The sequence below is a fragment of the Anoplopoma fimbria genome, chromosome 17 (assembly GCF_027596085.1).
Source record: "Anoplopoma fimbria isolate UVic2021 breed Golden Eagle Sablefish chromosome 17, Afim_UVic_2022, whole genome shotgun sequence".
Taxonomy (NCBI): domain Eukaryota; kingdom Metazoa; phylum Chordata; class Actinopteri; order Perciformes; family Anoplopomatidae; genus Anoplopoma; species Anoplopoma fimbria.
In genome coordinates this window covers 19,718,040-19,735,328 of record NC_072465.1, presented here as the reverse complement: position 1 = coordinate 19,735,328, position 17,289 = coordinate 19,718,040, and the positions used below count along the sequence as shown (strand labels likewise).

Genomic DNA, 17,289 nt, shown 5'->3' with positions numbered 1-17,289 from the left:
ATTCCGCTATGCCAAGGAGAAAGAGCATACAAATCAAGAGTGAAAAATCAATAATGCTATGAATACATTTTGCAATAGGTCATTTTCTGTGAACAGACTAAACTTCAGGACAAACTCCACTGCTCTGCTGCATGACCTCATATATCCAGTAGAGGAGGTGAAGGTGGACCCGTCCTACCGAGGGCCAGGAGCCAAAGGGGCAAAGTGCAAAATAGCAGCAGAGGAAAAGGAGAGCACACAGACGTACTTATAAACACATTCCCTCAGCAGAGATCATCAGTTGACACACTGCGTCTCAGACTGTAGACCGCTGACTGAGCGTCGAGGCTGGAAGTCTGTGTGAGTACAAATCTAACACAATGACAAATGTTTCTCGTGGATGTCTTCCTGACTTGAGTATCTGACATCTGTCACTTTTATGGTTTTAATCCCACAGTTTATATCTAGAATTTAGAAAATGACAAAATACTGAAAAGAGTGAACTCGGTGCCTGCTGAAAATTGTTAGTAAAAGTTTCGTATTCATACATCAGTATTGAAAGAAAACGATCATAACAAGGTTTAAGTTGATTTTCTTTTAACACTTAAAAGTATTTATGTGAAGGGAAGTTATGATTGACTCAATTTATGTTTTTAAACAATATACAACAATGCAAAACATTAACTTTACAGTAATTTGCTTTTTTAAATTATAAACCATCCAAGTAAAGTAAAGTACAAGGGAGCAATTTGAAAGGTTCATATTTCAAAATTTGACCTGAGATGTTTATTGCTTCTTACAATAAACCTTGATGATTTGTTCCTCAGCCAAACCTCAGTTGAGCTCAAGATGACTTATAATTCTCATTGAAAGCCTTTTTTAATCTATTCAATTAATACTTGAAATATGGCTCTGACATTTGATTAGCATTACATCATTAAATTGTCCTTTCTATGATCTTCTAAAATTCATATGAAATAGTGATATCATCAACATTAGTTTAAGTGTGGTTGTGAAGACACTAATGGGGAAATAATACTATAATATAATAATCAGGCCAATCAATGATCATCAGTGCAAACATAACTACAGGTTTTAAGACTCCCTGAAGCTATCATACCACTAATCTTAGCTATTACCACACTCCACTTTGTCCAAATCAGGATTTTATTTTAACTGCCGGTGGAGGTGGAGGTGAGCCATAAACCCAAATCCAGTGTCATGTGGGTGATCAGACCCGCATTATGTTTTATTCTAACAGGTCTAATAAAATTGATTAATTAATATTAATAAATTCTGTTGGTGGAATTATAACTTGATTATTCATTATTTCCCATTACAAACAGAAAGTCAGTTATAAGCAAATGAGAGGAAGGTGAGACTGGCTGCAAGTGAGCAAGAAGAAAAGAGGACAAGCCAATGAAAAAGTCAGATTTTTTTAAGCAAGATCCCTCTCCCTCAAAATGTATAACTATGGCATTAAATCTGATATGGGATAAAAAAAAAAACATGTTTCTCTTCATCTCTTTCTCATCATCTGCAGCCACATAATGTATAATCTGTGTATCTGTGCGGAGTTTATCTGCTGTGTTGACATTTCTACTGAGTATGATCAAACAGCATGGATTATAAAATGAGGTCACTCTGTGTCTTTTACTTCTCCGTCAGTCGTCTGTGTATCTTATCTATAGTGTGTGAACTAGGGAGACCGGCTTTGTCATTTGTTTACATTGTTTAACTTGACCTCAAGTGACTCTTGCTGTGGAAAAGCAGTGTAGGGTAACTACGGTTCAAAATCCTCTGACCCTGATATGTGTCTGCATTCAAATAGGGCACATTTTCAGTTTAGGATTCACACGAGAAAGCTCACCTCTTCGGGACTGAGGCTCATCAGGAATATTAATGCTTTTTTTGCATGAGGCAACCTGCCAGCAACGGGCCTGTGACCTCATTTAATCTCTCAATTTATAGTTCAATATTCTCAGTTTCACAACGACAGGCCTCAAAAAAGGGTAAATTCACAGTGAATAACAGGGTTAAAAAAAACTTACTGCATTGCCGTCCAGATGTTGAAAGTTTCGAGCATGTTGCACATCTGTCCTGTGATGTCACTGCTCTTAAACGCACCGTGATTTGACATCACTTACTGGGGTTATAACACAGATCTAAGCCATGTGTGGATCCAAACTATTGTGAGTAACGTCAAAGAGGTCACCTGTAATGTTCTCTAATCCTTATCGGACCAATAAACAACAGGCTAGATTGGGCAAATACAGACCTGGCTGCAATAATCAGTCACATATCACAATGTGCCATCAGACGTTATCATTTATCCTCGGGGAAGCAAAAGACCGTGTGTGAGACTAACCTACAACTTCTTTATGCACAGGATTGTCCACCTGAGTCCAAGTAGAGACTCCTAAGTGTTGCAGCGTGGTCCTTTGGTAACCATGACGACTGCAGAGCCCCCTAACGGACTGTCGCACAGAAACGTCAAGGCCAGTCAGTCAGATGAAACCTCTGGTCATGGTATGGCCAATACTATATTTACATGCTCATCTTTTTATAGAATTTTTTTTTCTTGGTTTGTATTAGTGTTTGTGCAATTACTTAGAGACTCATTTCAATTTCAATAAATGCAGTATTTGTTTTTGGAAGGTGGTAGCAAGAAAAAAAATATGTTTGGTTAAATTTAAAATGAATCCTTAGTTTTGCTCTGAATGGCAATTGGACTTTTACCAATAAAGCACATTTCATTACACGTAAAATCAAAGTGCTTTCCATTAAAAGATGAAAAAATAAAGATACTTTATAGACGTGAGCATAAGAACAAAGGTAGCATAAACAACATAAATATATATATACACAAGTATTCATCAAACCCCACAGCAATAAAAACCAAAACATCAAAACACAGCCACAAAGACACACACACACACACACACACACACACACACACACACACACACACACACACACACACACACACACACACACACACACACACACACACACACACACACACACACACACACACACACACACACACACACACACCCTAATGAACCATAAGCCAGGTAGAGCAGGGATGTTTTTATTAATTAAAGTAGTAATTTTATTAGTTGGATATTAATTCAGGTGCTATATGTTATATTTATGCAATTTATGTTCTTCTCTCTGCAGCTGAAGACCATGATAATTTACAAGAGGAAAATCTTAAACAGTGGCAGAAACATGCACAGGTAATTCATAACTTCACTTCCAGCCAGTACCTCAACTTTCCAAACAGTCAAAACTGAGCGCTACCAATCTATCCTTGTTAATTCAGCAACAAACCCGTACTCATGTGTAGCTTTTAAATGTAATGTTTTTATATGGTTGCTTTATTGCATCCTGCTGTTTTCTGTCTAACCTTCTTTTACCTCAGTGTTCTAATCCCCTAGAATCATAAAAGCCCCTCTAGGGATGGGTGTTGCAAATTAGCATTCACTTCAACACAGTCTAATACCTTGATTGGATTACCAGGGGAAAAAACATAATGAATGAAAGGTGTTTTTCCTTGTAATAAGTAAATTAAATCTGCCATTGGAACAAGTGACAACTTGGTTGTTAAGATTTCTTGAAATAAGATAAAATGAGATGTAAAATGTTGGCCTTTCAAGATACAAGAGATCTTGAACCGTATGCAATGCGAGGACGTCGTATGTGTACAGATTTTAAAGCCTTTGCTGTGATACTGTACATATACATTCACTAGTATTTGGAATTGTTGTGGGTCATAATAATCCTGCAATGCTTAAAAGTAGTTTTTTTTCCCTTAACAAGATATTCAAGGTGCATTGTCTAAAATCAAGTCCCTTTATCTCACTTAAATGTTACTTGTTAAGTGATTGTGTGTATGAGATTTTTTTTACTAGTAATTGTATCAATATACTATTTAACGTTTTTGGCGTGTAGCTGTCTTCAGTTTGTCTATGTATATATATATCTGTCTCTATCAAATAAACCATAAATATATGAATCTTGAAAATGCTGATACAAAAGCTAAGACTGTGCATGATAAACAGGATACAGCGTAAAGTTTTATTTTTCAAATTTGGGATGCAACCTGTGCTGTATTAAAGGTAGACTTTAAGTTGAGAAAGCTCTTTCTCCTCTGTCTTGTAGAAGGTGAAGGTGAAAGTTCTGGAGCAGGTCCAGCATCAGCTCAGTGATTTACTTGACAAAGCTCTGACTGAGTCCGTCCAGCCTTTTACCCCACTACATCCAGCAGTTAATGGAAATACATCAAAAAACCACTCATCCAGGTAATGAGGAGGAGGAAGAGGACTAACTGTTACTAGCGCTCATATTATTCCTCATTAATCTGGGAGATATATATTTATCCTCTTTGTGTGTCTGTGTTTGTTTTAGGTCTCAGAGAATGGGTGACGGCAAAGTGTTTATGGACAGGCCATCGCTGTTGGAGTAAGTGTGAAAGACAAGTCTTCTCCAATATACCATGACCAAATATTATTTATTTATAATGCTTTCATCGGTATCTTTACAAAATCTGCAATATTTAAATTACATTACATTACATTACAGTCATTTAGCAGACGCTTTTATCCAAAGCGACTTACAATAAGTATTCAACATAGGTATTCAAGAGAACTACTAGTCACCAGAAGTCATAAGTGCATCTCCTTTCTTAAACAGGCATCTAAGAGCATAAACCAGAGCAAAAGTACAGTGCAGAAACAAACTAATACGAATACAATAAGTGCAACAAACTAATACGAATACAATAAGTGCTAAGTGGAAGGCTCAGGGTAGTACTAAATGGAACCCCTATTGTAGGTTCTTATTTACTGTAATAAAGCTTTATTTTGTACAGTCCCTAAATGACAGATTATGACCTCATGTATATACAGTAATAATCATCATGAGGGAAAGAAAGGTGAAACTGTTTGAGAAATATAGATGCATGCATTATAAGTTGGAAAGGAGCGATACAACCTGTTAGACAACCTGTTAGACAACCTGAATCTAAAGGAAGATCAATGTTATTGTGGAACGCATGCTGTAAACATGGCTGTGTAGCAAATACAAATCATTCAGATATTCCCATGGTCATATTTGTGTGTATTTTGTATTAAAGGAACTCTAACATGTGTATACAGCACTACAGGCATTAACATGTCCACAATATAAAGCTAATTTATTAACAGCTCTACTCTTCTTCATCAGTGAACTGTTTGAGATCAACCACATCAGGACCATCTACCACATGTTCATCGCCGTTCTCCTCATCTTCTGCCTGAGCACGCTGGCTGTCGACTTCATTGACCAGGGCAGGTCAGTGTGTCTGTCTGTCTCTGTGTGTGTGTGTGTGTGTGTGTGTGTGTGTGTGTGTGTGTGTGTGTGTGTGTGTGTGTGTGTGTGTGTGTGTGTGTGTGTGTGTGTGTGTGTGTGTGTGTGTGTGTGTGTGTGTTTGTGTGTGTGTGTGTCGAGGTGTGTTTACGACAATGGCACGTCTCAAACCCTGTGACCCTGAACTAATAGAAACTCAATTACCCCAAAGCCTTTTTAAAACTTTCTTATCTCCTTCACTTATTGTTGTGACCCTCCCTCCTTCTCTGCCGGCCTCTCTGCTCATCTGGCAGCAGAAAGATAGAGCAATCAATCCCGTCGAGTATTTCTGTCGTTGCTTTGGGCAGCTCTGTAATGATTCGGTTGTTGTTTGCAGTCAAGTAGAGCTGTGAGTTTAATTCTTATGTTTCACTATCGGGGAAACTCAACTGTGTGCAAATTATTCGATACATACACCCGCAGTTGACAGAAAAATGGATGGGTGACTGTGTTGAATCAAACAAACCCTTTGACATGCTGCAGTGAGTGGGTATTATAAATCTATTACTGTTATCACCAGAGGGGACTCTTCAGAGAAAGTAATGGGTAAAATAGTCAATGCATTTAATTATGACTGCCAGTTATTAAAGCCAGTCAAGCTTTAATGTAATTAAAATGGTTATTCAAAAACCTGTTCAAAGCTTAAACTGACCACAGTGGCAAGTAGAGTGCATCATCTAAATGTATAAGCTTTAAGCCTTTCTTAATAATAATATTAATTTGCCTTCATGTTATGATTATAATTAATAATTTTTATGGAATCTCAGGTTGGTCCTGGAGTTCGACCTGCTGTTCTTTGCCTTTGGGAAGCTGGGGACGGTCACCTGGGCCTGGGCTGTGATGTTTGTCTACACGCTGCTCGTTCCCTACTCCACCATGGTGTTCTGGGGATCTTTGTACCACAGCTTCCCCTCTAAGTTGGGGCTGTCTCTCGGGACGGGCCTGGCCCTGTCTGCAGTTCAGACCTGCGTACTGGGACTGTTCCCCATCTATGTGGCTGTACACTACCAGCTGCCACCAGCCTCGCGGTTGATTGTGATTCTGGAGCAGGTGAGTGTTTCGTTTGAGGAATAAATGCTGCCACATTTATTTATTTTTATTTATTTATTGTTTTCTGATTTGTAACAAAAAATGCAACAAAGAAATGCCAAAAATGTGTTATTTATAAACCATGACTCTATTACTTATGTCCACCAGAGTGCACTGAACTGTTTATTTTTTAAGTGCAAAATATCCTGCTGAAGTCATATCTTGGTCACAATACTTGATTACCAAACTCTTATGTGTGAATATTGGCCGATGTATTGTTAGATCAAATATTAATATATGTACTACCTACTGTCGTCACCTGTGTGAAAGACATCATATCAGTGAATAGAATAGCGGACATGGACAAGAGGCATGAATATATAATCTGAGACAACATACAAAGAACCTAATAAGAGGGAAATCGATAGAACAGTAAACGTTACAAATAAAAGTCAAAACTAGTTCACTCCATCTATATATGAGTGGTGATGCTTGAATTAGAGATTGATGATTAAAGATTAGCAAGACAGCAATGCCAAACTTAACTCACATATGGAGGAGGTTTGGGTGTTGGAGGCAGATGTGGCAGCAAGCAGAGCTTACATGAGAAATTAACAGAGTACAAGTAAATCTAAAAGCCAACTGGTACACTGGTGTGAATGTGATTGGATGTTGCTTTAACCGAACAGCTGAATTGAGCACTTCATTCGTGATTTCAGATAACAAGAAGGTCAGTTTTTGCAAATCTAGCAGCTTTGTCCTAGGTTGATACAAAGTGCAACACATTTATTTTAATAACTCCTGCAGTATGATTAAAGTGTTTTATTGCAGTATGAACTGCTGCATCACCTCCTTTTAGGAACGTCCTGTGCTAGAAACACCCTGGACTGTAGATAAATTATATTCATTGGAAATCCAAATTATAAAAGCAGCCCTTCATTGGCAGTAACAAGAACATTTCGATATGAGATGGTAGTCTTCCAGCTGGAAAGGCATCAAATGAGAAAGTAGATCTCAGTGTAGCCAACGTTTAAACATCACAGATGCAAACTGTAATACCTTCTCATCTTCATCATCACTGCGGCCCCAGTTTTCCAAAACTGTTTTAGTACTATGATCAATTTGGATGAAGTGAGATAATCCCATGGCTGAGGCGATTTTGGGTAACCTGGGCCTGATCTTCATCTGAGCTGTGACCAATCAGTCTAATTATAATTCTGAAACCGTCCGTCTCATATAAAGTGTATAATATAGATTTTAGACTTTACTAAATGGCACAAAAAGAGTGAGTTGTACTTTGCTGTATGCAGATTGATGACGCATCATGTCTGAACTTCAGTTTTTGGCAGGCTAAAATGATAAATTAGTTCTCCAGCTCTGTTTTTGTCATGATATGCAGTTCCACGTTGGTGTACTTCCTCATGATTAATTAGAGAAGTGAGCTAAATAATGTATCATTGGGTTGATATACACAAACAGAAACATGAGATAGAGGCCACAATAGATGTAGGTTGTTCACTACAGACACCTTGTCAATTCATGCAATAAAGACAGACAGTGAAGCTGTTTGAATCGATGCATTGTGTCTCTCTTCACATAAAACCTGTATCAATTTTTCCCAGATTCGATTCGTGATGAAGAGCTACTCGTTCATGAGAGAAACCGTTCCTGTTATTATGAAGAATACACCAAAGGAAGGTACTGTGCTGAATTTTATTGATGTCAGGTGTATTTATTCCTTCGGCAGTATCATTACTCACAGTGACACTCCCCAGACACCAGAGAAAAATGACTAAAACGGACCTCAGCAGGTCACTACCCTAATGATTCATGCTAAAGTTAAAACTAACAATGAATAAACCCACATGCAATAAATAACCTCAAGTGTGTGCAGCCCCATGAGAGCCTATTGTGAAAGTCTGCTTGTGCAAAAGAATGTGTCTCTAGAAACTTTTACTGCAAAAGTCATAGTTTTTCACAGTAAAATCCCTGCAGGAGAAAACTGTATAGTCCTGATTAAAACTGTAAAAGCAGGCAGAAAATAGCTTCATAGAAGCGCCTGTGGTTCTAATGTGGTTTTCGAATGAGATTGAAAATAAGTTCCTTTTTTTAACACAGATTTTCGCAAACTCTGTCAAATATTTTTTTTACAAATCAGCAATGTTTTAATATTTTTAATTATCATTATGTAAAGTTGGTGCTTGAGTACAGCTAATAATTCAGCAAAAGAGATTAGAAGCTTTTAGGCAGACAGTTTCACATAATGGCTTAACGATTTTGTGATAAATCCACTACTGTTTAATAAAGGCAGACATTTGTTAGCATGACCCTACATAAAGGCACACTAAAGCTAAAGTGTACACAGATGGAGCTGTTAATGGCTGGTATTATGTCACATAATGAAACAAGAGAAATTTAAAGAGAAGCTTTTGTCTGATCACAGACCTTAGATTATAACTGCTAAATGACTGTAATGTAATGTAATGTAATGTAATAACTATAACAACCAAAACCTTTAAAGAAAACTTTTTTTTAATCACTCAAGGGAAGTTGAGAATGCTAAAAGATATTTATCTGACATATTTTAGGACTATAAACTGGACCCTCCATTTCATAGTCAAACTCACTGAATTGTCTTTGCTTTTCAGGAGAAATTCCAAGATCCCCAACATTTTCCAGCTATCTGTACTTCCTCTTCTGTCCAACACTCATCTACAGGGAATCATATCCTCGGTAAGACATATTGTCCCTTTGACCTAGATAATTTGCTCTTATCTTTCATTGTTTTATTTTTAATAGAGATAATACAGTCACATGAGTGCAACTGACATTGCTACAAGACAACAAAATGCTGAAGCAAAGTGTTTTAGATTCCTTATCAGGCCTTTTTCAAGTATGACATTTTGGCATGTCGCAGACGCAAAAAGGGCTTGTTGCAAAATTCTGATCATATCTATTGTCACGTTTCTGTGACCACGCCTTCAATCATGGTGGCATTAACTTATAACCTGTAACCGCCATAAAGGCACAGTGCAGAGCGGCGGCCATGAGGTAGCGAGCGGCCAGCCCAACTATGTAAACAAAAGTTTAGGATAACAAGTTTGGATGACAACAAACAGAGGGAAAGCAATTAATTCTCTGCTCAAGTAAACATTAATAAACTATATCTTCACATGAAAAATGTGCTGCTATATTAATGTATATAGAATACCATTTATAGAAACTATTATAATGACTGTTTTTTTATTTTAGGGTCCTGGTATAGTCCATGTTGTTTCACTAGCACACTGTAAATAGTAATTACTTAAGTGCTTTTCCTACCATGACAAACAAAGATGTTTGCTGTGAAAGAGGCCTATATGTGTCTAAAAACTACATCATACTGAGAAATACCATATATAAGAAAAGCTAAATGTGAAGCAACACAATGTCACAGGAAACATTTGTGTAGTAGTGACATCCTGTATGCTCTTTGTAGGAATACCCACATAAGATGGAAGTATGTCGGCACCACACTTGGCATGGTAAGATGAAACTTTATTAAGACGTTTGAGAGTTCATGTCATTTTTACATTTATCACCCTTCAGTTGGATTACTTAAGATTGTGTAAGAAAACGAAGAAGATATATGAGGGGTTAATGACCTAGAAAGGATCTGACCTAGAAGTGCTAATAGCTCTTGTGTATTGTGTGATAATCTGCAGCGATCATAAACTACAGTTGCTTAATAGCTTTAATCTGTCATGCCTTAGATCACACCATGATCTCCAGTTTTTGTGTGCTGATTCTCGAGTGTGCCCTACATTTAATTTCCTTTTAACTTAATTTACAGATCTTAGGATGCCTGTTTTACGGATATTTCATCCTGGTCCGCCTCTGTGTGCCCGTCTTCAGACCTAAGACCAACCAGCCGTTTAATAAACGATCGATGGTTTTGGCTGTGTTCCACTCAATATTACCAGGTACTGTACGTTCTACTTTCCACCTACGTGGAACTTATTCTGGAAGATTTTCAAAGCCATATTAAAAAGGAAGTCTCGTGTAAAACAAACATGTTAATTAAAGTTCATTTTACAACCTCTATTGTCTCTTATCCGTGTGAGTCAGCGCTGGTTAAAGTATCACTCAATATGGAAATAAAGGGAAACAAGTCTCTAGTGTTTTAAAGTCATTGATAAAATTAAAGATGATATTATACAATCAGATGGAGGTATTAAAGCCTGGCATGTTTATCACTCTGTTTAAGTGAATAGCTTTTTGAAGTGCTGATATAAGAGCATCAGTGTCACAGTACAAGTCTTACGAGAAAGCTGGGAGCAGTGCCTAGAATAAAAGTGTTCCTCATAAACTTTCTCTCTCTCTCTCTCTCTCTCTCTCTCTCTCTCTCTTTCTCTGTCTCAGGTATAATGCTCCTTCTGCTGTGTTTCTTTTCCTTCCTGCACTGCTGGCTCAACCTCTTCGGGGAGCTGCTGCGTTTTGCTGACAGAATGTTTTACAAGGTGTGTGTCGTGGCTGATTTTGTGTGGCATCATCTCTCCTGTGAAGACATTATTTTTCAGATGTGCTTGCTTTTCCAGATGGGGAAATTTTGATTAATGTCGAGTGAGTTTTCCTGCAGGGCAGCCTGATGGTCCCTAAACAGTTTAACTTTTCTGTCGTTATATTCTGTTGATACAGTTTGCCGCTGAACAAGCCCTGACTTAGTTTGTGTGATCTCGTGCTTTGACTGATGTGTTGCTGCAAGTTGTGATTCAATTTCAACTGTCAGATTGATTGATGTACAATAACAGTGAGGTTTTTTTGTGACAATAATACGGCACAGTTTTCTTAAAATATGCTCTAGGTGGCCTAACTATGAAAAGGTTTCATTTAAACAATAATTATGTGCACCTGACACCACTTATCTGTTTAAAAGAGGTTGGACTGTGACAATCACTTGAACTTTCACCCTGAGCAAGGTTTTAGCTGGAATATTTTAATTTTTTAGTCATTACGAACAAAAGATAAAGTTTACATCAAATGAGATCTTGCAAAAAGAATCTTAGTTCTAACAGTTTAACTCGAAAATAGTTGGAAGCACCGTGTGCCATTAGCTCTAGAAACTCTAGATGAATTTTAAAGCCATATTTCATTTAAGAAGATTAGTCAGTCTTGGTTCTCACCATTTTGAATTATAAAAACACCAGTATAACTTATTTGACAGCAGTCCTCTCAGTGTTATTCAGACGCCAAAATGTAAGTGATGCCTATCTATTCTGTGTTTACTTTGATCCAAACACTCATTTCACAACCCTGTGTTGATTTTCCAGGACTGGTGGAACTCAACGTCTTTCGCCAACTATTACCGTACGTGGAACGTCGTGGTTCACGACTGGCTCTATTACTACGGATACAGAGACTTCCTCTGGGTGAGCAGAGTGCCAACACACAAAAACTACAATACATACAATAGATCATATCAAACAAAACAAAATAATGTAATCAGTAGCATGTCGCATGATGAAGTGTGTATAGTAGTCCTGTAATACCCCGCTGAACCAGCCTGACCTCTGAACATTGAGCCCTTTTCTCTCTCTGATCCCTGCAGCTGTCGAAAAGGAGATTCCGAACAGCTGCCATGCTCTCCGTGTTCATCGTCTCTGCTGTTGTCCATGAGTACGCCTTGGGCATGGGATTCGGCTTCTTCTATCCCGTCATGTTCTGTCTCTTTGCCTGCTTTGGAGGTGAGGGTCACGTTCATTATTCAGGGAAGAATCTTCACACCGATATAAACAGAAATGATTGGTATTCGGTGCTGCTGGGAGAAAGCTTTTGATAACATAGATGCCTTTTAAATAGAGGAAGAAAATAGGATGGAGAGTGAAAAAGAGATTGTTGCTTGTCCTCCTCATTATATCGTTGCTGAAATTAAAACACTGTCTCTGAATATTATGGCTTATTAAAAATATGTAAATGTCGCCACCTAAATTCTGGACTGTGCCTTCAAGCCTTCAAAGTCAAAATCAGCTATTATTCACTCACATTTAGAAGTTGTTTTCAGGGGACAGCTCTGCTTATATTTCAAGAGAGCACACTTCTGCATTGCGTCCTCTTCCTCTGGGTATTAATAAGTTGTAATCTAATAAAATTGCTATGCATGCTCTAACTATTTTTCCCAGTGCTTGGAAGCATATATCCCAGGCAGATGAACTGTTTAACTTCAGATAGCTTACACACAGAAACAAAAACAATCATCGAAAACAACAATCCCTCATGTCGCCCTCTCCTAGTGGTCTTCAACTTTACCATGAACGACAAGCGACAGAGCCCCGTGTTCAACGTCATCATGTGGGCGTGTCTCTTCCTCGGTCAGGGTGTCCAGGTGTGTCTGTACTGCCAGGAGTGGTACGCTCAGATCCACTGCCCTCGGACAGGGGTATGTACTCCACCTACATGTTTACTGCTGGTACTGGAGAGGCCGAAAGCAATTCCATGATCAGACTTAAGCTTGTTTAATTCATTTTTTCATATGTGGATGATTTGGGTTTTTTGGTACCAGACCTGCTTATTTCAAATCAATAAAACCTGACAGGAAGTGCAATTTATGAAGAAGATATGAAGACAATATGTCACTATACTGTGAGATATTTATTATGTTGTTTGAAGGCTTGAACAACTATCCCATTATTGAAACACGTCAACATCATTTAGATAAACAAAGCTGCAGATACATAAACAGACACCATGTGATAGCATGTGTGAGGATTGTAACAGAAACAGCAGTTTGTTTGTAGCGTGCTGCACTCACTGACGTCTTTAGACGGCACTTTGACCCCTTTTTCTGAGATACTTATATGGAAAATAGGCCAGTGTGTGAATGAACTTCAAATACAAAGAAATACACTAAAGTACAAAAAGAAATACATACTACATAGGTACATCACATGACTGGTACCTTAGCACTTTGTTATTGGACATGGTACAGACGTCAGTAACCAGATGAATCTGACTAACTCCTCACTGTTTCATCATCCTGGCTTTGTCTGTTCTTATCTCCAGTCATTCATGAGCATCTGTTACTACACAGACCTACGTGGCTGCGTGTTAACATACATATGAAGTGCGTAAACTTGTTCCTAAAGAGACACACCCAACTTACAGACATAAGCCCATGTTGGAGAGTCACATGTGTCGGTTTGTAAAACTCTGACATGTATTCAACGTTTGATGAAGTCACAGATGTGAAGGATTTGCCTGACAGACAGATGGGCCCAGATGTACTTAACATACTTATTAGGCATAAGTCATCCTCTAGAGCCAGTGGGGTCATTCAGACACACAATGGCTTAACACACACAACTGCTGTCTAAAAAAAGAATTGACATCCTTTAAATTAGATTATGAACTGATGAAATGTATAAAAGGATTAGCGATAATTTCCCCATATTTAGACCAATACTTCTTCTCCGTCCCAACAGAATGGCTTCTGGGAGTTTGTGACGCCTCGATCGTGGTCCTGCAGCTACCAGAGCTGATGAAGCCTTTCTCCTTGGCTGGATGGATGAACAATGAGTATGGAGTATGGAGGTCTCAAAATCCTGATGGACTGAACACAGGAGAGAGCAAGGAACTTGACAGACATGCAAATATACATACACGATTTTCTGCTTTTATTTTGTGAAGATTTTTTGTTTTGTTTTTATCTTTATGTTGTTTTTCAGATGTATTGTGATCCGTATGTCGCTGATAACTCACCCCTGAATTATTCAGATCACTTCTTATTACGTTTTTAAACATAGTTATGATGCCTTATTATCTGATTAAATCAGTGTATATTTATAGTTATAAATAAGTAATACATCGTCAGAATGCTTTATAACAACATTCATAGCAATAACATTAATATAATTAATTATAATGTTTTATAATGCAATTATAAGTTGCTCTAAGTGGTCATTCTCTGCTTTAAGTGAAGTAAAACAAATGTACAATGTTTTGTGTGTTCTTGCATAGTTAATGATATATTTTTACTTTACTTAAAGCAAACAATGACCGCTTTGACTTATAATATTATTATAGTATTATGATACTTGCATCTTTTAAGTCATTAAAAAAATACGTTATAATGTGTTATTATCACTGTCATAAAGCATTATTAATATTTATGAGTGCTTATAAGTATACATTGCTTTAAGCAGTATTTTTTAAGCATTATGAGCATGGGAATCATAGAAAGAGTTACCAAACTTTCTTTAAAAAATGATTGTAATGGACAGTGGGTTTTTTTCATGTGTTGATTGAACATCACACTGTAAACACTGTTGCACATTAATCAACAAGTAGCTTGAGAACGTTTTGAGAGTGCAAATATTCTGTGTACGGGTTAAAACGAATAGGATATTTGCTAAAAAATGTATTGCCTTAAAATGGAAATCAGTTGTACCTGTCTCAATTGGAATGTGGCTCCCTGAAATGAATAGTTGTATACCTTTAGAGAAAATAACTTATTGGTTAGGAAATAAGAGTAAAACATTTTACAACATATGGCAACCCTTTTTGGGTTATATGGGAAATTTCCCATCACACCAAACAGATAGTGTCTTTTGTTAATCTTGTAATGGGGTTGTGATTGAATACCTGATCCTTGGTACGAGATGCTGTCCTCTGTCTCTCAATGTTTGTTTAGTTATATAATTTTATGGTCATTTTTGTTGTTGTTTTTTTACCTTGAGTTTGAGTTGTTTGTTTGTTGTCTTGCTGGCTTTGTACTGTAATTTATTATTTAGTGGCTACGTGCCATGTGTCAATGTTTTTGTCCTTGAAAAAGCAAAATAAAATATTTTAAAAAAACAAAAAACAAACAGGATACAGTATGGAAATGAGTGACCTTTAGAAATGCGTGTAGGTTCTTTGGACAGAGTCAGTGTAACTGTTTCCCCCTGTTACCAGTCTTAATGCTACGCTAGGCTAAATGCCTCCCGGCTCATTACATTACATTACATTACAGTCATTTAGCAGACGCTTTTATCCAAAGCGACTTACAATCAGTAGTATATTACATATCATTCACCCATTCACACACTGATGACAGGCTACCATGCAAGGTGCCACCATCAGACTCTAACTAACATTCATCATCCAGTCCACACCGATGGCAAGTCTTCGGGAGCAACTTGGGGTTAAGTGTCTTGCCCAAGGACACATCGACTGCCGAAGCCGGGTATCGAACCACCGATCCTCTGATTGGAGAACTACCTTGCTCTCCACTACACCACAGCCGCCCCAATCTCCATAATTAATGCACATGTACAAAATGTCATACACAATATAATTAACGGGGTTAATAGTTACTGTACTGTACATTTTTTAAGTTATAAGCTATCTTCGTTTCTTAACCTTCCTGGAAAAAAATATTTAAATTATTAAATGTATTTAAATTGTATTGATAAACCCTCAGAAACTCAGAATTATCTGCAAATAAAGTCTTTTTCCCTGCTATATTTATAAGAAATCTGGACATGATTGTAGCAAACATTTCACAGAAGATGGGTGAAATCAGTGACAAATTTGAGCAAGCTCTTCCACAGTGAGGGCACTCGGCCTGCAGCGTGTGTTGCATGTTTAATCCTGCCCTGGTTGACATTCAGATGACAGTGATTGGTTGGGAGAGCAGGTACCTTTACCAACCAACCAACCAGAGGTTGTGCAGCGTCTTATCAGTCTGCCACAAAGCCTCTGTTTGTCTGCCTGCCACGTCCCTCTGAAGTCATACAGGAGGAAGAGGATTAACATTGGTACAGTGTTTGCATTAGTGATGTAATGCTCTGTAAACTGATATACTGTAATACCATGGCAGCTCATAGAGGAACAGCAGGACAGGTAGTTTTAGAGGCAGTGTGAATAGTAGAACTTAATATATTTGTGTTTACGTTTGACATAATTCATCAAATGTAGTACTTGAAAATAAAATCATCATTTTTTTTGTATTTTCTTTTTAATTTGACATCTTTTTTATCTATAACTTTTCTTTTAACTTATACATGAAATAGACTGTCACATGTTTTATTTGTTTGATGGCTTGTCTACAGTCTGTCAGCCATTAATGAGCCACGTTGCTGATCCAATTTGAATCTTTTCTGCGTACAGGGGTGGAGAGGAAATATTTGCAGAAATAAAATGTACCTTAATGTCCATTATTAAAGCCAATTTGGCCACTTTAGGGGAATAGAAGTCAGGTCATCAAAAAACAACATTTGAAGTTGATTTAGAAAACACTTGCCTTTTTACACATGCAGGAGAAATGGAACAACATTGTTAATCATTTAGAGTTTTGTTTCTGGCCATCTGACAAACTAATTATTCACTCATCTTTTAGCACTGGTCTGAAATATCTAGCTTTTAGCTGCCAAAGGCTCCATTGTTATCAACAGCTAGTTAACTTTGTCTGTTTAATGAAGGGCAGGAAGCAAACAATTGCTTCTTTGCTGAAGGGATTGCCACGAAGAGTGACGCCTCTCACTTTACATAGCCATTTGAGACATTGTTAATATGAAAGTATTGCTTATGGCAGCGTTAATTTAGCTTTGCAAATGGAATTGAATCATCCAAGAACATATTCGAAAAATGTTGAGTCAGTATACTGATGGTAGAGAAGGAGATATTTACATTTGTTAATTGAGTCTGCAGCTGTTATGCACTCTAAATGGCATGAAAGATCGATAAATCCCACAGTAAATACATTAAATGAAAGCTGTTATGAGATATTGAGCATGTAATGTAGCCAGTGTAAATGTTCAACCATCAGGCTTTTACAGCTTCTTCTTTCTGTTTCTATAAGGCTGCATCTGAGTGAAAGAGCAGTTTAAACCATTGCTTTTGTCCTAGATTATATGTCTTTGTGTGTGTTATTTC

General features: G+C 37.5%; 1 protein-coding gene across 1 annotated transcript; it reads left to right on the top strand.

Moving 5' to 3' along the window:
* Nucleotides 1–245: 245 nt before the first annotated feature.
* On the top strand, nt 246–15,390 carry soat2 (sterol O-acyltransferase 2). The gene is made up of 16 exons (XM_054617336.1): nt 246–339; nt 2,369–2,508; nt 3,163–3,221; nt 4,147–4,286; nt 4,393–4,446; nt 5,209–5,316; nt 6,138–6,420; nt 8,022–8,097; nt 9,048–9,132; nt 9,878–9,923; nt 10,232–10,361; nt 10,801–10,898; nt 11,709–11,807; nt 11,987–12,122; nt 12,669–12,814; nt 13,857–15,390. The coding sequence occupies exons 2-16, from the start codon at nt 2,430–2,432 to the stop codon at nt 13,911–13,913; spliced, it is 1,596 nt and encodes a 531-aa protein (XP_054473311.1). The 5' UTR covers nt 246–339; nt 2,369–2,429; the 3' UTR covers nt 13,914–15,390.
* The last annotated feature ends 1,899 nt before the right edge of the window (nt 15,391–17,289 follow it).

Coding starts and splice junctions, on each gene's coding strand:
- soat2 (XM_054617336.1), top strand. CDS start 2,430: ATGACGACTGCAGAGCCCCCTAACGGACTGTCGCACAGAAACGTCAAG. Junction 9,133..9,877: donor TACAGGGAATCATATCCTCG/GTAAGACATATT, acceptor TGCTCTTTGTAG/GAATACCCACATAAGATGGA. Junction 10,362..10,800: donor GTTCCACTCAATATTACCAG/GTACTGTACGTT, acceptor TCTCTGTCTCAG/GTATAATGCTCCTTCTGCTG.